At 33.0% G+C, this 22717-nt stretch overlaps 1 protein-coding gene across 3 annotated transcripts; it reads left to right on the top strand.

Annotated features, from left to right (window-relative positions):
* The first annotated feature begins 6448 nt into the window (after positions 1 to 6448).
* Positions 6449 to 20974, top strand: LOC110661878 (uncharacterized). 3 transcript variants are annotated; one of them, XM_021820680.2, is made up of 12 exons: positions 6449 to 7141; positions 7391 to 7468; positions 10232 to 11590; positions 12316 to 12401; positions 12521 to 12615; positions 12726 to 13019; positions 13451 to 13963; positions 14125 to 14902; positions 15018 to 15248; positions 15354 to 15478; positions 16985 to 17265; positions 19690 to 20974. In XM_021820680.2, exons 1-12 carry the CDS (start codon positions 7070 to 7072, stop codon positions 20716 to 20718), a joined length of 4941 nt encoding a protein of 1646 aa, XP_021676372.2. In that variant the 5' UTR covers positions 6449 to 7069; the 3' UTR covers positions 20719 to 20974. The 3 variants fall into 3 exon arrangements, with proteins under 3 accessions (XP_021676372.2, XP_021676371.2, XP_021676373.2); XM_021820679.2 differs by having other exon boundaries at positions 12720 to 13019; XM_021820681.2 differs by having other exon boundaries at positions 6450 to 7141; positions 7401 to 7468; positions 12720 to 13019.
* The last annotated feature ends 1743 nt before the right edge of the window (positions 20975 to 22717 follow it).

Here is a 22717-nt window from a genome sequence, read left to right as displayed (position 1 = left end):
CTAATTCTAGCATTTGATTGATATTTCAAATTGATCTTACTATTGTAAATTATTAATATATTTTAATAAATAAAAAATTATAATTCAAATACTTTAAAATTTTTCATACTAATAATTTATTGACGGGTTGATTAATTTGAGGCATAAATTAAATGTAAAGATTTAATTAACAATTATATAAATTTTAGAGTTTAATTATAAAAATTTATAAATTTCATGATTCTTTTAGCAACAAACTCTAATGTCTGGTGATTATATGAAAGTTGATATGAAACTCTTATTAAGTATACTAATAATTTTTTAATAATTTGATCAATTTGAGACATCAATCAAATATGAAAATTTAATTGATAATTATGTAAATTTTAAAATTTAATTACAAAATTATTGGTAAATATCACAAGCGATCACTCAATTTTATAAATGTTTTCATAAAAGTTATTAAATTTTAATTTATTTCATAAAAATTATTGAGTTTCAATTTAATTTCATAAAAGTCATTGTGATTGAAAATTAAAGATTTTTAAGTTAATTTATTGACTTTATCGATTATTTTATAAATAAAATTACCTAACTAATTGTTACCGATAGAAAATAAACGAAAAAAAAAAGGTAGGTGTTTGACGGTGAAGGAGGTAGTGGAATGTGTTTTATTCAGCTTATTTTTTTTAATAAATTAATAAAATAATATAATTTTATTTGTAAATATTTAGTAAATTAACTTGAAAACCTTTAATTTTTAATTATAGTAGCTTTTATGAAATCAAATTAAAATTCAGTGATTTTTATGAAAAAAATTAAAATTTAATGACTTTTATGAAATACTCATAAAATTGAGTGGTTACGTGTGATAATTACTTCAAAATTATAAAATTTCAAGATTTTTTTTATGATTAACTATTTAATTTTTTTCTTTTAAAAAATTACGTTAGTTAGTTTTTATATTTTTATTCTATTTACTTTTTGGTTCCATTATTTTTAAATATTGATTTAAATTTTACTCAATTTTTATATTTTAAAAAGCGCAATTATATAGTACTATCTTCTAAGAGTTAAACCGTTAAAGGCAATTTTTTTAATATATTGAGTAATAAAAATTTTATTTAAATTAAATGAATTAAAAAATAATATATATATATATATAGAGAGATTAACTAATATATTTTTAGAAATAAATGATCAAACTAAATAGTAATTTTTTCTTTATCATATTCATATTTATACATATATTATCTATATTATATAAATTGTCAATTATCAAATTCAAAATGTTAAAAAAATCAATGTTTTCATAATTAATTAACGCAATTATCCATAATCTCCGTTATTAATAAAAAAAAGGTGTATTACAATTAAACTCTTAAAGGTTAGTAAAAAATCAATATTAATTTTTTTATTTTTAATTTTAAATAATTTAATCTCATAATTTTGATTCTGTTAATGATATAGCCTTTTAATTAAAGTCAATGAATTTTCTGTTAATCAAAGTGAGAAAATAATAAAAAAATTATAAAGTAAATTGTAATTCATTTTATGAAATTTATCAAGAATTATAAGTTATACTTCGATTTTGAATCAAACTGAAAAAAATCAAATAACTAAAATACATTATATGGGAACATGTAACAACCCAATTTTTTAAATAAATATATTTTTTTTTATTTTATTGACCTGATAATCTATTGATATTTTATTTATAAATTTAAATTAATATTTTCACAATGGTATTTTTTGTTAAATAGGTATCATTTTGTTTTTCATATATTATTATTATTGTTTTAAATTGAAAGCTAAAACTTCAAAAAATTAAAAATTTGGACTTAAGTGAATAACTCATGAAACTTTAGGGACTAGCTATGTAATTAAAAGATAATAATAAAAAAAAAACGCAGTAAGCCCCTCCCTCTCGTCTCTATCTCTTCCTCCCGTCTCTCTCCCTCTCCCTCTCCGTTAACTGCGTCTCCGGCCGACCCAAAGGCGGGCGACGGTCTGCAGAGGTCTGGTGAGCTTCCAGTAATCCCCAGCGGCACCGGCAATCCCTTGGACAGCAAACGGCAGCGAGAGGAGGCCCCAACGCGGCCGGTAGCCACGTCCTTTCAAGCGTGATTCCGGCAGTTCCTGGTGGCGTTTCGACCAGTGGAGGGTGGCGCTTGACTCCTAGGACCACGGGCTTCCCATCCCTACAGGCGGTGCTCCATTCCATGGAGGTTTTCGGCAAGTTTCGAAGAGAGAGAAAGTGACGGCAATGGCTTTCCGACCACTTTTCTGGCGATCCGATCGCCGGATCAGAAATCCGAGGCCACCGATGGACTCAGGACGACGAGATCTTCAAGATAAGACCGGTCTCACTTCTATCGGACACCGTTTGAAAAATGCGATAATCGGACGGTCTATATCGCTTTATGAGATTTTCGAATTTTTTCAATTATCAAAAATTTAAAAATAATTTTATGATAATTATTAACAAAATTTGGACTTAATTGAGGTGCTATCAGATCGAGAATAGCTCACCGGCGTTGAGACCACATTTTCAGCTAGATTCGGCTGTCCAGCAACCCGTCTCAGAACGTGGCCAATATTATAGTCAATTCTAGCATTTTTAGATGTTCTGGACGTGTTTCAAGTGTCAGAATTAGCATAGGTAAACCCGAACTCCAAGTTGCTCATTTCGGCTAATACCGATTTAAAAAAAAATTTATAAAATATTCGTGGATGATCAGAAAATTATAATTTCTTTTGCAGTAGCCTTATAATATTATTAAGGACCGCAGGGCAAAATTTTAAAATTTTTAGAGCTCATTTGGGTAGTTTTTGTAAAATGGCTAGTTATAGAGGCTAAATTATAATTTTTCAAATTATGGTTGTTGACTGTTTGGGTGGGCCCAGGAGGGGCCTTATGATGTGATTGAGTTGTAATTGTATGATTGGCGGATATAGAAGTGTATTTTGAAACCTTTTGCAGGTTGAGTATGTCCTAGATATAAGGGAAACTCTGCCGGATTTTCAGCATGAATTAGTTTGTCTGTTGTCTATTTAGAGTTTTATTTTGACTTAGTATTAATAAATTTATAATATAATTATTTAGGTGATCGATGTCAGCTATTTTCCTCCATCCAGCAGTCACAATAGTCATCGATGTACTGTGAGTAAAATATTAATTTTAATTATAATTTCGATATTATTATATGTTCAAGCATACCCATACATCACTTATAAATATGTATCTATGTAGTTAAACACTAGGCACGTTTTATATTGCATTCATAATTGTTGAAGTGCCATGGATGTTGTTTGTGGTAATTTGGAGCAGTGTGTGTGCGTGGCGTGCGTGTAGTATGGTATTGGATATGAACAGGACGGGTAGACACGGCTTGAGAGACACTCGCTGGGACCCGGTCATTCGGGGTAGACACGGCTTGAGAGACACTCGCTGGGACCCCACATTTGGTTTACTAAGCGAAAGTCCGGCTTGAGAGACACTCGCTGGTAGATGTTGGATAAAGAGGGCTGTATAGGGGATCAGCTCCCATATATGTATTGTTTGACAGTGTTGGGTGTGTGAGTGCTCCGAATTGCCTTTTTACTATTATGATATGAATTGTATGAAAATTATGACGATGTTACATTCTACAGAGTGTAATAGCTTTAGATAGCTATAGAGATTACAGTTAAATTTTGTATTTTACTCTCTGAGTCGAACGCTCACTCCTGTTCACCATATTTTTTCAGGCTACAGGAGGAGACATTTTTTAAAATAATTTATTCATTTCCTCGCAGGTTATGAAAAAAATTACTTAACTGTATTATTATTATCTAAATTTGTAATTTATAACTCCGCATGTACTAGTAGTAGCATTAATCCTGTCAGAAATTGCATGAATTTAAATTTTTGTATTAACAAATGAAAAATTTTTGTGAATTTTAAATAGTTTGTAAATAATGTAACAGGATTGAGCTGAGCTCCCCTAATTTTAGTTTCTGATAATTACTGGATTAAGCTGACCTGAAATAAAATTATAACAATTTAATTTAAATTATTTTATATGCATATTGGGCCTAAATTGTGGGCTTGGTTGTGATTTAAGAACAGTAAAGTTTACTACCGGCCTCGGGAGCTTTATGCCGACCCAGGTCCTAGTGCCGGTCCGGCCTATAGGTTAGATCGTGACAAAGTCAGATTGATATAAATTGATTTGGTTTGATTTATAACCAATAGGTTTCTTATCCAATCAACTAAAAATAATTGGTTAGAATTCAAAATCCTCTCTCCCATTTCAACACATTCAACCAATTCAAACCAAAATTTCAACCACTAAATTACAATGAAACTATTTCAATAATTGCATAATTTCATATTTTCTAAAAATAAATAAAAAATTTCAACAATCAACCCTAATTTTTCTAAGCAAACTCAAATAAATCTAAACAACCAGAAACAATTCTTGACACTTCTAGATGAGAGTCTGGTGTCCCTGATTTCCTAAAACTTTTCTCTCCTAGGATAGGGTCCAACATTTTTCTGTAACTTGGTGAAAAAAATTTTATTACTTCATAAAAAAAAAAATTAAGTACAATTACATATTAAATTTGACTTTGATCCCTTAAAAATAGTTCATGACTCTTCATTGACTGTGAGCATTGAACACATATAGCAAAAAAAAGAAGACATTAAAATAGTTGTCTTTTGTAGTGTGCGTGAGAATGAAACTATAAAAAGGTTAATCGTATTAATCGCCTTTCAATTTAAATATTTATTTGATTTCAGTTATTTAATTTTAATTTATTAATTTTTTTAATTTTAATTTTATTTTAAAAATAATTTCTTTAGCTTACAATAGTAAGTTTTTAAGTTTTTTTTTTAATAATATTAAATTAATACTTCATCAAAATAAATTTTATATTATTCTTTTTTTAGTAAATTTAAATTAAATAATTAAAATATAAAATCCATATAAATTAAAAAATGATTGGTAATTTATCCAACTATAAAAGGCTAAAAAAATGAGGCTTACATACTTACGTGTATGTAAGGGTGCAAAATAACATAGTACAACATAGATTATAAAGTTTCATTTATTTGATTAATTCAATTATTTTGACCTTATTAATTGAACAATTTTGTTTAAGCAATTTATTTATAAAATACTTATGAAATAAGAAGATTAAAAGGTGTTTGTTTTAATTTATAAGCTAATCAAATTAATTTATATATTTTAAAAATAGGTTGATATATTTATTTATAATGATTTTTACTTATAAGCTTAAAAAAAATAAGTTGACAGGCCTACTTTTTATTTTGGTGATTATATATTATACACATAAGTTAAATTAACTAAATATTTTATTATAAATATTATTTAATATATATATATATTTAATTATTTTAATAATAAATATAATTTTAAACTATTCTTTAAATATTTTAACAAAAAAATAACTGTTTAAAATTTTAAATATTTATAAATTTAAATTAATTTATAAGCCATATATATATATAAAACTAATTTTTTAAAAGTTAAACCAAACATCATTTAAATTAAATCAATTCAATTCAATATATTTTTCAGCAGAAATCAAAATCTAGTCACTCTATTTTCACATGCAAAACGGCGTTATTAATGATAAACTACATCAAAAGGCATTAAATTTAACACTAAATTACATTTTTATCTCTAAAATTTTATTTGTTCACTAGCTAAATTTTTTGGTGAAAACTAACGTGGATGAATATATGCATATTTGATTTTTTTTTTAATTTTATTTTAATAATAATTAAATTTAAAACTTCATATCATCATATACGTTTATTTTCTTTATTTTCTTATAATATTATTTCCTAAATAACAAATTTGTCATGTAAATACCAATGACGCATAAAATCCTAACTAGTTCTCAAATGGGCAATTTGATGTAACTGCTTTCCATATTTGTTTTAAAAAATTATTTCAATTATGAATAATTATAAATAATAAAATATTATAAAAATAAATTCTCACTAAAATAATATGATGATCTAATATTTCATCATAAATAATTATTTATTTTCTTTATAAAAAAATTATATAGTAGGAAAAAATTCAAAATATATATATTTAAAATATAAAATATGAAATCAATTGGTAATTAATAATATTTATAAATTACAAAATATTAGATTTTTTTTTTAAGAAAAGAAAGAAAGATAACGCCACTGGCGCAAGATAGTGAGATGCAGCGACCACGCGTTATGAGCCTAGGCTAACCACACAAACGGGCCGAGTCAATACCCGATTGCGTATCACGGACCACACGTGCCAACAGACAGTTTTCTTTAGCACACGTGCAACGAAAGCTCTCGTGATTGGCTTAAAATTATAAATAAATAAATACCAAAAAAATAAATAAAAAAATAAAAATAAAAAGAAAAAAGAAAAATCCTTTAAAATTGTAATAGCTGACCCAAGGGAGAAGACCCTCCATTAAAAATGTAAATCTAGACAATGAACTCATTTTCCAGGAAAATAATGTGGAGTGAGATAGGAAAATCAGAAAAACTCATCTAATTCTAGAGAGAGAAAGAAATATTGGAGAGAGAAAATAACTACAGTGTACATATATATAGAGAGAGAGGGAGAGAGGTTGGTCCATAGACAAGGCAATTTAAGCAGAGAAAGCAAGAAGATGATTACGTTCATGGATTATCTTAAGCTGAGCATTTGATGATTTCTCTTCGGATCATAGAGAGCGTGGAAAAATAATAAATAATAATAGTAGTAGTAATTAATATTAAAAATATTACGTATTTCTATATATATATATATATATACAAGGGGGTGTGGGGTGTATGATTGTGTGTATTTGTATATCAGATCCTCTTGTAAGGGGTAGTAAAAGGGATATCGTCTGGTTTTTGCTCTTGTTGTTTTTTTTTGTAGAAAAGGGAAAAGCCTAGATAGGGAGAGGATTACAGGGATATAAATCGTGTTCAATTTGGGAGGCGGAAGGAGAAATTTGGAGCAATTTATGGTGATTGAAATAATTTGGATTTGATGTTGTTTGATTGCGGGGGATTGTGTCGGTGGTGGCGGGGATGGCAGTCGGGCGAAGGGAACGGGGCGTGGAAGAGCTATACAATGCGACGGAGGTGATTGGGGAACCAAAGGCATGTAATTAGGGTTTTTTTTTTTTTTTTTTTTTTTAATTTTCGTTTTGAAATTTATTTTTATTGGATTACATGGTGAATTGATTTGAGTTATTGGGAGTTTCGGTTTTGTGGAATTTAGGTATTGTCGAATTGGTACTTTTTTTAAAAAAATTTTATTTAAGCACTTGATGATGGAACTGGAGATTGATTCATTTACTTTTAGTAGTAATGGAGTAGCAATTGATGTAGTTTTGGTGTGCTTTTTAGATCACTTCAGTCTTGAGAGGGAGTTTTCGCATGCAAGGGCCAGTAGAAGAAACTGAAGAAGATATTGAGAAGAATATGGTGAGCAAAAAAGGGTAATTTGCATTCTGTTGTTCTTATCATCTTTCTATATCTTTTACTCTTCAATTATCTTCTTCCCTTCACTTTCCCCTCCAAAAACTATGAATAAAAAATCAAATAGAATAAAAATGTAGAGATCAAGTACGGGTTCTCTCAGCTATATGTTCTATACCTAATATGAGTGGATGAATCCGCTTGTATTGCAACGGGTTTATCATTTGTGAATCCCTTTCTCAGTTGATTTCTTAGAATATGCAGATTGACTATGAAGTTTTTACCACTTATACCTTGTGATTCTTCTTCGAAGTTGCTTAAAATGGTGTTTGGCTGACAATTTAACTTCTGGGGCTGTAGTTTTAGTTAGATGAGAGGTTTTTCAGGTCATGTTGGATGTTCTATATAATCTAACTGTAGACTTAAACTACTCAAATTCTAATGGCACATGGATAATTTGAATCAAGTTCCTACATCGAGCTTGGACTTCCCTATTTGTTTGAAGTCCTATGAGTATGGGAGTACCACAACTTGTTTGTAGTATGCCAAGTTAAACTTTGTAATAAACTTGGTCAAGTCAGCTGTTCTTCTTTGCAAAACCAGGGGTTGAGACAATCTTAGCTTCCAAAGGGGAAGATACAGTGTGAGATCATTTGTTTTTGAGCAAATTTTTCATGGTAATCTTACTTGCTAGGATATTAATAAATTAATTAAAAGTGGAGAAGCTGAACAAATTCCATGGCTTTTTTTTTTGCTTTATAGAATAATGCCTATGATGCAAAAATAGCGTCAATATCTTTAGCTTTTTGTTGGCAAGTAAATGGTGGTTTTATTCAATATTTAGATCCAGATGCATGCATGAGTGGGCATATATTTGCAAGGATGTTGTTGGAGTTGAAATTCTATGATGGTGTTAATCTAGCATCTTGTCACCACTGACTTGAGTGACCTACCACCCTCCCCCCTCTCTCCCCCTCTCTCCCAAAAAAAAAAAAAAAAAAAAAAATCCCTTCTCTCTCTCTCTCTCTACAATTTTTGAACTGAAAAAACTAAAGGCTGAAGGTGATTGGTATTGAAACGGTGTGAGAATCTGCATGCATTTAGTGGAGAACTGTTGCTTTTAAAGCACGCATGTACGCCATCATATTGCAATTTTAGATTTGGGATGCAGATGACATGGGATAGCATCTTCTATCAGTATATGAGATGAAGACAGATTTGGAGAACTTTTCACATTTGCTTATTGGTGGTCTAGGGCTGGAGCAGATAAATAATAGGGAAAGGATTTTCAGGGCTAAGGCTTGAATTTGGCTATAGTAGATGTTGGAGGAAAAGACAGATTTGTTGAGAAACAAGATGGAGGAATATGAAAACTTTCAAGGTTAGAAAGGGAATAGGTTTCTAGCAAGCGCTTATTTGATTAGGAAAATCAGCGGTAGTTTGGGCTTTAATTGAAGAAAAAAACTTGTGGTTTTCAGTATTAAACAACTGTTTGTGGAATTGAAGAGCAAGAGGAAGAATTAGAAGTTGAAGACACAGATGGGATGTTTTTGACAAAAAAACTCAAAATTAATAGGAGGAAGATAAGGTACAAAGAGTGTGTGTTTGCATTCTAGTGCTTTTATATTGAGAATCCAATTAATATTGAGAAAAATTAGCGTATAAATTTCTAGAAGAGTTACTTGAAAGTTTAGAAAATGCATCAAAAAGTTAAATTATGAAATTCGTGTGAATGCATTATGTGTAACTATTCAAACTATAAACTGAGTTTACCCTAGATATTCTTGATTATTGCTGATAAATTATGATTAGAACCATAGGATTGTATTTATCCTATCTTCCTTATTTGGGAAATGATTTAATTGTTTCAAGAATTGTAAGTATGTAGTATTGCCCTACAATTATAAGTCGTAAACATAAATAAGTAATGTTGTCTTATAAGATAATTGAACTTCCTGATGGGATGCATGAAATTAATGCATAAATTTAGAAATTGCACGTTGCCACTACTAAGCAAAGTTGTTAATATTTACTGAATTTAATTTTCTTATTGTGTTCAATGGTTAACCAACACTTGAAGAACATCTTTCTCATTCATTCTATGCTAAATAGAACTTGGGGAGAAAATTTTCTTTGTCTGACCTACCTACACTCAGCGAAGCTCTGGCCACTTGGGGTTGTTTGCTAACTTAAAATGAAAATATTCAGAACTTAGATATTTAAGTTTGTTTTATCATATTAAGCTCTTAATTCTTTAAAAGCATCTGATGACTTTTTTAGTTTTAAGTGTTTATTCTCAATTTTTTTTCAAAAATTCTCCTTAATTTATTAAGTTGATGAAAAGTACCCACCATCATGGCTCCTACCGTTGCCATGATTGTCACTGCCACAACCGTCACAGTTCCCCCACCATGACTTCCGTTCACTACCGTTTTACATATGCTCCATGTTTATGGTGATTGCATGATATTATAAAATGCTGCTTGGATATCTCTTGGCAATTTAATCCTTAATAGTTTTCTTTGTTTGTTGTTATTAGCTTTGACTTTATTTTTAATTGTTTGGTTTTATTGGTTTTGCTCTCTCTCTCTCTCTCTCTCTCTCTCTCTCACACCAGCAATACTCTAATGTTGAAAATTACGTAGGGAAGATTTTGGGCATCAGGAAGTTGTGAATTCAGTTCTTATATCTTGTTTTTACTTTTTTTCTTATATCTTGTTTTTACTTCTCTCTCTCTCTCTCTCTCTCTCTCTCTCTCTCTCTCTCTAGTTACCATCGCAGTCAGAGAAAAGATTAGGCAAGCGTTCCATGAGACGGAAGGTTCGTACGAGGGTAGAGTCTGGGACTTGTAACGTGTGTTCCACTCCTTGTTCATCTTGTATGCATCTTAAACTTGCTTGTATGGGATCAAAGGGCAACGGATTTTCTGATGAAACCTTTCATGAAACTGCAACAAGTCAGAATTCTATCAATGAGGATGATCTTTTTCCTTTTAAAAATAGAGCATATGACAGCTTACAGCATACCACTAGTGAAGCAAGTAACCTGCTTAGTGTCAATTCGAGTCATGATTCTTTATCTGAAAATGTGGAAAGTAAAGCAAGCATAAATTGTACTGATATGGTTGATGCCTCGGTTGAGTCTGAGATGCTTCCGAAATTGTCCTTTGGTGGAACTGTTGTAGTGGATCAACTTTTTCCAAAACCGCAGAGCATTTTGGATCAGATAACTCCATCAAATAAGAATGAGTATCCCAAAGTGTTAGAAGGGCACGATGATAACATATCATGTGTTAGTAGAGCCAATGATGCAAGTATAACAGTAATTCATCATAACAGGAACGTAGACAGGAAGAATTTATCATGTAGTTCAGCTTTAGTTGGTAGTTTAGGATCAGAGGGAACTGAAAAAGCACCAATTTCGCCCGAGTCAGAGTTGTTAGAGACACCTTCAAATGATGCATATGCTGGCAATAGCTCACTGAATGTCCAGAGCAGGTGTCTGTCCACCTCAAATGGAACAGAGTTGGAAGAAGATAGAAAGTTAGGTACTTCTATGGTTTCAAGTCAACTTGCAGAAGGAACTGGAAAGGCACTAATTTTGCCGAAGTCAGAGTTGTTAGGGACACCTTCAAATGATGCATATGCTGGCAGTAGCTCACAGAAGGTCCAGAGCAGGTGTCTCTCATCCACTGCCGATGGAAGAGATTTTGAAGAAGATACTAAGTTTGATTCTTCTAAGGTTTCAAGCCAACTTTTGGAAGGAACTGGAAAGGCACTAATTTTTCCTAAGGCAGAGTTATTAGAGATACCTTCAAATGATGTATATGCTGGCAGTAGCTCACTGAAGGTCCAGAGCAGGTGCCTATCCTCCACCACTAATGGAACTCAGTTGGAAGAAGATACAAAGTTTGATACTTCCAAGGTTTCAAGTAAAGTTTGTACAAAGGTAGAAGAAGGTACTAAAAAAGATAGAGGAGACCGAATGAATGAAGGTTTTAAATGTGCCAACCAAGTTGAAGAAAATGAGAAGTCAAATGAGTCAGTTGAATTAACTGATATGCGGGAGCCTGGTTTGCAATCTGTATCCAGGGATGAAAGTGATGAGTCAGAAATTGAGGAACATGATGTGAGTAATTTCACTTTCATTGCATTTTCAGAAGCTCAAGCTGTGATTTTCCATTGTTTTTGGAATTTGTATTTTCTTTTCTGTTGTGCTTTTGCATTTGGGTTTTGTGAAGCTATCTATCTATGTTTAATATCTATATTCGCATGTATATAACTTACATGTATCAACTTGACATATTTTGTTTAACAATGGTGATTGGTAAAGGGGTAATGATTTCAAAAACTTGGTGGTTTTTGGATTGAAAGATCTATTCTATAAAGGCCTTCTTTTTGGGTGGTAAATGATGCTTTTTTCCTCCTGTTTTAGTGCATTTTATTGGGGCAATCAGCAAAGGGGAATTTTGTTGAGGTCGTAGGGAAAGTATGAAATTTTGCCTTATCTAAATCATCATGGTGGCTGCTTTCAAGTTGGTCTAGGAACTAATCATTGAAAATGCATTCCTGTGGAATGGAATTACTTTAATGTGATCAAATGTACTTACAATGAAAATTAGAGTTCTGGTAAGGATCAAATATCTTTATAGAATTGGAAGTTTTTGAAATTAACATGTTGAAGAAAAGGGTATTATCTTGCAGTTACTTCAATATATACCTGTATCATTCACAAACTTGTATGTGGGTGTTTTCTCAGAATATGTTGAGGACTTCTTTTTCTTTTGGTTGTTTTCTTTTCATGAGAATTGTCTCTCTTCTCTTCTGCTGGAGTCATTTAGTTGCTTGAAACAGGTAAAAGTATGTGATATTTGTGGGGATGCTGGTCGGGAGGATTTGCTTGCTATATGTAGTAAATGCAGTGATGGTGCAGAACACACGTAAGCATATATGACCTTTGATCTATGTTTTCTTCTGTTGTCAACTTTTGTTTGTTATCATGTTCTATTAAATAAACCATACTTAATACAAGTTTAACATGACTGTTGCTATCAATCAGCTATTGCATGCGAGAAATGCTTCAGAAAGTTCCTGAAGGAGATTGGTTGTGTGAAGAATGCAAATTAGCTGAGGAAACTGAAAACCAGAAGCAAGGTAAAGCGAAATGTATAGGCTGAAAATGCCATATTTATAAAAATTTCAGCATTTTGGACACACAAGCATTTGCATTTTTAACTCTGTGTGAAATTGATTTGAAGGTTCAGATTCTGAAGGTAAAAGAATGAACAAAGCAAGTGCACACAGTTCTGGCAAGAGACATGTAGAAACAATGGAGGTGGCGTCAGCATCAAAAAGGCAGGCTATTGAAACAACTTTTGGATCACCAAAGTCATCCAGCCCCAGCAGACCAGCTGCATTGTTGCGGGATAGTTCTTTCAAGGGCTTAGATAAAGGGAAAGTAAATCCAGCTCAGCAAACATCTTTTGTCAATCACTCCAGTATTGATACTCCGGAAACTGCACGTTCTTCTATTGTTCCACGAATTCAGACGCCCAAGGGTATGGAAAATAGCTTTCTAATTGCTTGTATATATCTGTTGGATGTGGAAAGTACGTAAATTTATATCTGCTCCAAGTTTTCCAAACTGGTTATCATATCAAATATTTTTTACATATGTGTCATACGTCAAAATTTTCAGGTCCATTTTGTAGCAATGGGTTTTCCAACGACCCATTGTTCAATGAATGAAAATGTTATGGCATAGATGGAGTCTGCGTTTATATCCAGTTGATATGCATGATTTTATATGGATAAAGCAGTATATCTTCAAGTTGGATTGTTGTGAATTATTGTATGAAAACCTGTAAGGTTAAATTTATCCACCTAGTGCAACTTAAGGCATAGTGTATATCAGTTGGATGGAGGTCATGGTTTTCTCATTCTGATGTTCATTATTGCAAGCACCATTTCATTGCTTCTTTCTGTACAGGTACTCTATTGAAGTCCAATTCATTCAATACTTTTTCCAAATCAAAGGTAAAACTTGTTGATGAGGTTCCTCAAAAGCAGAAGGGCAGTAGAGAAAATCGTTCTCTTGATATTAAGGAGGGAACTGCCAGGATGATAAGCAAATCCATGTCATTTAGATCAGTGAGCTCAGTCCGTTCCAATGCTACTGATTCAAAAGTTAAAATGCTTTCATCAAAATTTTCTCAGGCTCAGGATATAAAAGCATTAAAACAAGTGAAAGAACAAAGTGCATTTGAAAGTAAAAGTTCATCTAAATTGGGCCGTCCTATGGGAGTTTCAGTGACAAATAGTTCTAATATCTCTGTGCCTAAGGTCAGTCAAAAGCTCACACCTCATGGTGATAGTGTCATGGTATCAACTACAAGCAACAATAAAGAGTCAAATGCTTCACAATCTGATGGAAAATTGGGTAGCTTATCAAGATCAACCAGCAGTATAGCTCGTAAAGGTGCAGAAATTCCTGTTACTTCTGGTATGGTCTTACCTTTTTAATGGCAAGTCTTATCTAGAACATTATATCATCTAATCATTATCACTGATTCCCTTTTTTTTAAAAAAAAAATATTACAGCTAGTGCTATTCTTTTTTTTTTTTTTTTAAATTAATCCGACATTTTATATTTTGCCTATGCAGTTCGATCTTTACCTGCGAATGGAATCAGCAGTGCTTTTGTTGAGCAAAAGTTAAACCAAGTTAGCCCGAAGGATGAACCCTCTTCTAGTTCATCTGGGACTGCTGAGCGACCATACCATAATATGGATGAAAATTTGCAAGATGGTTTATCTCGGTCACGGGAATCATCAAATCAGAGTGAGAAAACGAGGGAAAGTTCTGTTTCTCGCTCAAGGCCTGCTATTACTGCTGGCCCAAAAAATATTACCTGTCAAAAATGCAAGGAAATTGGGCATGCTACAGATTGTTGCACAGTTGTTAGTCCTCGGGCTTCTGTTGTTGATACATCTGCTGCAAGGACTGTTAGGGAGGACATGAGCAAAGGTAGTAAATTAAAAGCAGCCATTGAGGCTGCTATGCTTAAGAAGCCAGGGATATTCAAAAAGAAAAAAGAAAGTGATCAATCTGATGGCTTGTCCTCATTAAATGTGGATGTAACTTTTGAGATAGCCCCTCATGATCAGTTTTCGGTTTCAAATAAAATCAGGAATATGATTTCTGATGAAGGAACTGAGGAAGGGCAAGCAAATATTGGTATTTGTTCCTCAGAGAATTACAAAGAGGCAAATATTAATAATGAGAAGCAGCTTAATGTGCATTCCACTGATGCTGTATCTCCTTTCAAAGCAATGGTCTTAGATTCCACAATCCCTTCACTAGGAAAACCTATTCATGCTTTGGGAGCAACCCCGCTCTTTTCGAAGATGTTAATCATCCCGCAGCATGAATATATCTGGCAGTAAGATTTTCTTCCTTGTATATGTCCAGACAACGTTTTTTCCTTTATTCTCTACCTTCATACATGCTTCTCAAAATGTATTCTAGGTGGCTGAGCTTTTGTTACATATATGCAGGGGGGCCTTCGAAGTGTGCAGAGGTGGAAAACTTCTGAACTTATATGGTGGAATTCAAGCACATTTGTCAACTTGTGCATCACCTAAAGTTCTTGAAGTAGCGAACCAGTTTCCCCAGAAAATTACAATGGATGAAGTGCCTCGCTTAAGTATGTGGCCAAGACAGTTTCATGACAATGGTTCCAAAGAGGATAATATTGCTCTATATTTCTTTGCTAAAGATCTTGAAAGGTAAATTATGCATTCACTTTGCTCTTTTCAAATCAAATGGTCTTTTTGATGTATGTGTCCCTTATTCCCTATGTATTTTAATCTTTTGTACTGCTTGTGATGCAGTTATGAAAAAAGCTACAAGAATCTGTTGGATAACATGATTAAAAGAGATTTGGCACTCAAGGGATATTTTGATGGTGTTGAATTCTTGATATTCCCGTCTACTCAGCTTCTAGAGAACTCCCAGCGTAAGATTTAGTTTTAAACTTCTGTTATTTACCTCTTGTTTGGAACAAATGGATTTTCCACTTTATATTGTCATGAAATTCATTTGCCATTCCATTATTGTTATGTTAGACATCGTATGATTTCATTTGATGGAATTTAACATAATTAGCAAAAATTAGTCTAAATTATATTAAATAGGTGGAATTTTCAAACGATTCCAATATATTGTAGACTTATATGGCTCACCGAAAAAAAGATCTCACTAGTTCTCCCCCTCTCTCATGTTACTAGCTTGATTGAAGCATGTGCCTACTTTTTGATCCTTTTTTGATTCTTTCCTCGTAGTAGTTGCTCAGTCGTGGAACATGAGCAATTAAACAAAAACATTATCTTATATTTTAAGAAGTGCAAATGGTAAAAGAGTTGGTTGTTATACTGCATATGAACACGTGGTCATATTTCCTTGCATGGACACCAGACAAAAAGAGTGCCTTATGTCTTGTGGAAACATGGATTGCTTGTAAAGGAATTTATGAAATGAGGATATATTAAATTCAATTATATGTTTGTTCCAAAAATGAATTTATGTGGAATTCAATTGATTTTCTTGCACAAATGTATAGCATACCAAAGAAAATTTTGGTTTGCAGGTAAACTTTACTGTATAATGGGCATAGTAATAAAAAAGTGTTAAAACTCTCTCTCTCTCTCTCTCTCTCTCTCTCTATTTTTTTAATCTCTTATTATCTACAGAAGAAACAATTAATATGAATATTGAAGGATCCATGTTAGAGAAGGGAGATTGAGGTAGTTTGGTCATGTGAAGCGTAGACATACGGAGTCTCCAGTTAGACAAGTAGAGCACATTGGGTTAGAGGATGAAAGAAAAGAAGGGGTAGATCTAAACTGACTTGGAGCAGAGTAGTACAACATAACCTAGAAGTATTACACATTTTCGAGGATTTAACCCAAAATCGTTTAGGGTGGAGAAAGATAATCTATATAGCCGATCTCAATAGATTTTTGGCGTAAAGGCTGAGTTAAGTTGAGTTGAGTTGAGTATTGAAGGATCCATGTTACATGCACACACACACAAACACAGAGTCATGTCGTGTTTCAGTTGGCGGGATCTGTCTAATGTCCTCAAATTGACATGGCATGGTATAATTGTCAGCCCTAGTTTTTTAATAGGATTGTGTACTTGACACTTAGAGGCTCATTCCACAATGAGGTGAATACTGAATTTGATCTCTTTTGTAGAATGATGATCAGACCTTTGCCAGGAAAAGAAATTTGCTGCATGGACATTTATGTAGCATGCTATTTACACGGTCTTCATCTTCTTTTACTCTGCATTTTGTCCTGTAGTTAAATAGGATTATCTGTGTTATATCCTCATTGTATCTTTTTTGGCCATTATCCTACTCAGTTGCATGCCTCAACTCAAGGTGTGCTTGTTGAAACTCAAAAAATATCTGTATTACGGTCAAAGCTATGAATTTCTAAAGTTGTGATCAATATGGCAGGTTGGAACACATTGTTTTTTCTATGGGGTGTATTCAGGGGAAATAGATCCAGTTGTTCAGATTCCTTTAATAAGTTGGTTATTCCCGGTTCTAATGTGGTGCCTTGGGACATGAATTCTCCTGACAAGCCATTGACTTCATTAAATGGGGATCTTGATAATAAAGCGTCACAAACAAATTCAGAGGAGCAAGATGGTAGACTTGACTCGAATTCCCTGTCAACAAATGCAGCAAGCAGTGCATTTTTCTGCTCAGAAACTAGATGCACCAGTCCTTCAAAGGTTTTTTTGTTTTTTTTTTTTCCTGTTCCTCCAATAGAGCACTGACTTCACTGCTTGATGTGGTGCACTGGCTTTGCATGCATGCCTGTGCTTCCCTTAAAAAATCCCAAAAGAGATGGAAATATAAAGTTTTCTTTAATTTGAATTGGCCTACACAGCAATTTGGCCAATCTTGCAATGACTAAATTTTTGTTTCATATTTTGGTCATATAATTAGAAGATTAGTGGCTTTATGGTTTGCCTTTGTATTTATAATGTGAATACCATTAAATGCACATTGATTTAGATTTTAGAAAGGTGGACTAGTTTGAACTTGATAGCAGTTTTCACATTCTTGATTTTTGATGTTTCTTTTTTCAAACTTATTCTATATATATATATATATATATATATATAGATATAGATATAGATATAGATATAGATATATATATATATATATATATATTTTTTTTTTCTTCTATTTATTGAAGGATCATTGCTATTATTTATGGTAATGCAATAAAGTATTTAACTTTTTGTGTACTCTTTGTATCATCATCGTCATCATCATCATCATTATGTGGCATTAATAACTTGAATGCTGTTGAGAAAATATTTTAGTCTTGATATTACAGCTTTAAAGTAGTTATAACTTTAGTGTGAAGTGGGCTTGTGGCTGACGTCTAATTATTGGGAGTTTTCTACATAATTTTTTCATGCATCTCAATTTTATGGATTGTGCTTTTCTATATTGTCATTGGCATTCCACTGCACAGAATTTCTGGTCCCTCTACTGTATTTATGTTTTGATTAAAATGTTGATATTGCTTTAATAGTTACTTCCTGCAAAGAATAACAACCATTATGGCTGAAAATTACCAGGAGCAATATAATGCCAGATGCATTTAATGAAATTTGAAAATGAGGCATGTCTAGTACAACCTTTTGGTTACTTTTTGGAACCTAGTGACTTTCTTATTTAATTAATACTTTTTTAAATGATTCATCTTTCAATCTATGCCTTTTCGGTAAGAACCTAAATAATTCATTTTTGCTCTTGTTGGTAATACCTAATCAAATATAGCTCTTACCTGTCCTTGCTATTTGAAATCCTTTTCTTTTAGTTATGGGCCATGAGCAGGTGGAGTAGGTATGGTATTTCTCAAGTAACTGGAACCCCAAAGGTCAACTTTGAAGTGCTTGTCTGGCTAAAGAATAAGCTAGTATTCAGGCACTTACTTTAAAGGGCTGGCATTAAATGTTGAATGGAAGTGATTGCATGAGAATTCAAATTCATATTGTTCTTGCTTCTTTAGATGAGCAATTGAGCGTTGGAGTACATGAGAGAAAGGGAGTTGGTGGACCCTGTAGTGCTCAAAATCATAGGGGAATCATATACGAAGGGAGTGTCATAACTCATAATGAGTAATGACACAATATGCTGAGTTATAACATAACCTTTTATTATATTTTTTCAATTGCATGCTTGATGGGATGAGATTTCTGTTTGACGACTCCTCTGATGCTATTTACTAATTTATGTGTTTATTATTGTTGATGTAAATATCTTTCTTTTCTAACACTAGGTGAAATTGGATAATAACTCACCTTATTACCTTTATTAGCTTTGGGCTGACATGGAGCAAGACACAATCTTCTTGAGTATAATGACCATTTTAATGTTCACTGTACACTGAAGGCCTCTTCAAAGAACACCTAAGATAGGGCAGGGGTGGGTGAGTGAATTTGATGATAGTTCTATTGTTTATGATAGTAGTGTGAAAAGATAAAATGGTGATCATAAGGTAGTTCTTGGGTCATCCAATATAAACCCAATAGTCTCTCCCTCAACAAAATGAGAGTTTCCTTTTTAAACTAGGGCTATACTCCAGCTCTAAGACCCTTGAGGTCTCTAATGAGTATAAGCTCAAGCACTTCTTATTATTTCTTTTTAATAGATGATTCTGAAGCCAAATTAGAGATCTTACCCCCAAGGAAGGCCCTGAAAGGGCTAGTTGTATGGATTCTTGCCTTCTAGGCTATCACAATCCTCATTAACTATTTTCAAGTCTCATTTTTGTTTATTTATGCCTTCACTGATTGTGTTGGTTAATTCCTGCCAATTTGTTGCTTTTTGCCAGCTATTCTTTTTCCTGTTGATTGTAAGCCTTGCATTTATGTATTAATATATTTACATGTACTGATGTACATTATGGTGTTAGCTCATCATGATGCTCAATATAGCATCAAAAAGGAGGAAAAAGTTAAACCGAAAATAATTCTCTCTTTTGGAGATGGTTCCTAAAATTATTCTTTTATCTTCTTTTATTCACTCTCTTGTTGTGTAGCTATCTGTTGATGTATATTGACTTCGATAGTCCTTGTTATTTGAAGCTTCAATAGTCCTTGTTATCTTCTTTACAATGCTTGCCATTCTTTTACCAGGAACCAGCAACTCTTCCAGAGTGCAGGGTGGATACAGAACATAAGCCGTCTACTCAGGCAACTGGAATCAGTACTGGTTCTAAAAGCAGAGAGGAGACACAATCACATGTTGATGCTTCATGTGTCAGAGAAAACTCATCATCTTTCAAGGTTTTCCAGGTTGGTGATAAAGGTGAAGATGTCAGGGAGAGTGTTGTTGAGGAGAAAATGGTGGATAGAATGGACACTCATAGAGATGAAGTTAAAGTTGAGAGGAACCTGAATGAAAATTCCCTGATGATGGATGCAGAAGCTTCCTCAGGTAGAGACTTAAATAAAGGCCTTGACTGGCAGTCAAATAGCAGAAAACGGTCTTACTTGGATCTTTCGGAGACCGCCCCTCGGACTTCTAGTAGCACTGGTCAAAAAATGCCATGGGATACTGTAGACGGAGAGAGTATCAAAAAGCTGAAGACTGGCTTCTGTGAACTATATGGGTGTAGCAGTGCAAGAGAGGGAAATTCATTGAGTGATGGTTTTGCTTCACAGATATGTGATTTGGGTTCCAGTTCCTCAATTGAGGAAAGAAGCTGTGACAAAGCTGCTGATGAAAAAGTTATCCTGGAAGATATTGGAACTACTGAAAGGTACTTCTTTCCTGTGGATTCACGTCGTGTAAAAGATTTTCGATTGGGGGACAACTCCATGCCCTGGAAAGAATACTCATCAAATGATGAGGACCAATTCCATGATGAGGTCCCAAATCTTGAGCTGGCTTTAGGGGCTGAGGCAAAAACCCCAAATAAAGGAATCCTGCCTTTCTTTGTTGGAATGGTAGAGAAAAATAATAGCCAGAAGAAGACTCCAGATAATGTGACAGATAAGGAAGAGGAGGATGGTGTCTCTGCTTCCCTTTCCCTTTCTCTTTCATTCCCATTCCCAGACGAGGAACAAACTGTCAAACCTGTCTCAAAAACGGAGCAGCTCTTGCCTGAAAGGCACAATGTGAATACTTCACTGCTCCTTTTTGGGGGCTTCTCAGATAAATAGGCCCATGGTGACTCATTGTTTGTATATTGCTGTGCACCACCTGGATGTGGTAGATGTACCTGATCATGTATGATGATCTTCCATGGGCTTTATAGGGGAGCTCAATTTGCATCTGTTCATAACCCACAGAGGATTTACTAATAATTTTCCTTTTTTACTTGTTAGCTTTTCTGTTTTTGGAGTGCATAGTCACCTTTGTATGTATATAAAGAGAATTTAAGCCGCTTAAAAATGCCATGAGATATTTGCAGGCCAATGTCTTGATGATGATGAATGTTCTTAGATCTTTTTTTGTTTTTCCAAATTATCTTTGCTTTGTAATGTTCTTAGTGGTACTGGTACAATCATCTTTTTTGTAACTGTTCATTGCCAGGAAATGGTATTAGCAGATGATGCTTGTGATTGTGGGAGGTGGTAGGAAATTCTGCTCTACCCTTCCCATCTTATTCTCTCCCAGAAGGAAGATGTTACAATCAAAGGAACATGATCATTATTGAAAAAGAGTGCATTTTTAGCTGGTGGTCTAGCAAGGAGCTGCAGTTCTAATTGTCTTGCTGCATCGGTAATTGGACATCAAACAAATTTTCTTTGTCTTGGATGTATAGTTCTGGAATCAGACTTGGTTAGTCTTTAGGGCATTGGCTGGAGAGATCTAGTTTATCTGTTGGCTTATATGTATATATAATTACATGGTAGATGATGGCATACATGAGACCGTCATGTCATTTCAAAACGTACATCCTGCTTGTGCCTGTTGGCGGAATACTTGGAAGCTTGCCAGGCAAATGTTTTGCTTTTCCATCCTCGATGCTGTTCCTGTTGCTGGGATTTTCTAATGAATTTACGTGCTGTTAAAGTGTGAATAGAGGTGCTTCAATTGGTGTTACAATATCCCAGACGTGGCCTAAGTAAAGGTTCGGTCAGGCTTCAATCTTTTAGAGGTTTTACACTGGTGCTGCAGCCCTGTATCCTTGATTGTCTTCCCTTACATGCCTTAGAGTTAGTCTGTATTTCCTATATGCCGTGGTCACAGGTTATGATAGGGAATATGTAATAAAAATATTAATTGAAGTAGAAGTAGTTATAGTGTGGATATAATTAAAATAATGAGAATGTTAATTCTATACTGCACCTTATGCTCTGTAAAAACCTAGGAATGGCAAGTAACTTGCGCTCCCCATTTTGCATTGCCATTGTCGATGTGAATGATGCAAATTTCTAGTTCCTTATATGGTAGGCTGTCCCACAAAAAGCAAGGAGTAGTACGAAGTTAAGAGGAGGCGAAAACGCTTCTAGAAACTTTTATAATTTACTAATGGCATTCAAAGGTGTTTGCTTTGATTTATGAAAATTAGTTTATCAATATTTAATACTTTAATTCGATGCTTAGATATTTATAAGTTAATTTAACTTTATAAGTATTTAAAATTTTAAATAGTTACTTATTTGATAAAATTAATAAATTGATATTAAAATGATTAAAAAAATATTAAATAAAACTTGTGTAATGAAATTTTAAAAATTAAATAAGGATAATATAGTAAAATATATAGTTAAATTAACTTATAAATTTAGTATTTATAAATCTCAAAATAAAAAATTCATCTCTCTTAATTTATTCTTTTTTAATCTAAAGTTCAAAAAATATTATAAATAAATATGTAATTTTATTTTTAAAATTTATAAATATATTTAAATAATTTATAAATTAAAATAAACATTCTATTAATAAAAAATTATATAATCATATTTTATTTAATTAAATAATATATTAATTATAATTATACTAAACTTACTTAGATAAAATATACAGAAATATTCATTAGTGTCATGACCCAACCTATGGGCCGGACCGGCACTAGGACCTGGGCACTAGGACCTGGGCACTAGGACCTGGGCCAGCCTAAAGCCCCCGAGGCCCGTAGTAAGCCTAACTATTCACTTAACCCAACTCTAAGGCCCATTTGGGCCCAATTTCAAGAAATCAACCAGACAGAGT

Source organism: Hevea brasiliensis, chromosome 5 (assembly GCF_030052815.1).
Source record: "Hevea brasiliensis isolate MT/VB/25A 57/8 chromosome 5, ASM3005281v1, whole genome shotgun sequence".
NCBI classification, from domain to species: domain Eukaryota; kingdom Viridiplantae; phylum Streptophyta; class Magnoliopsida; order Malpighiales; family Euphorbiaceae; genus Hevea; species Hevea brasiliensis.
The sequence above is the reverse complement of the archived record's forward strand: the minus strand, read 5'-3'. Positions and strand labels throughout refer to the sequence as shown.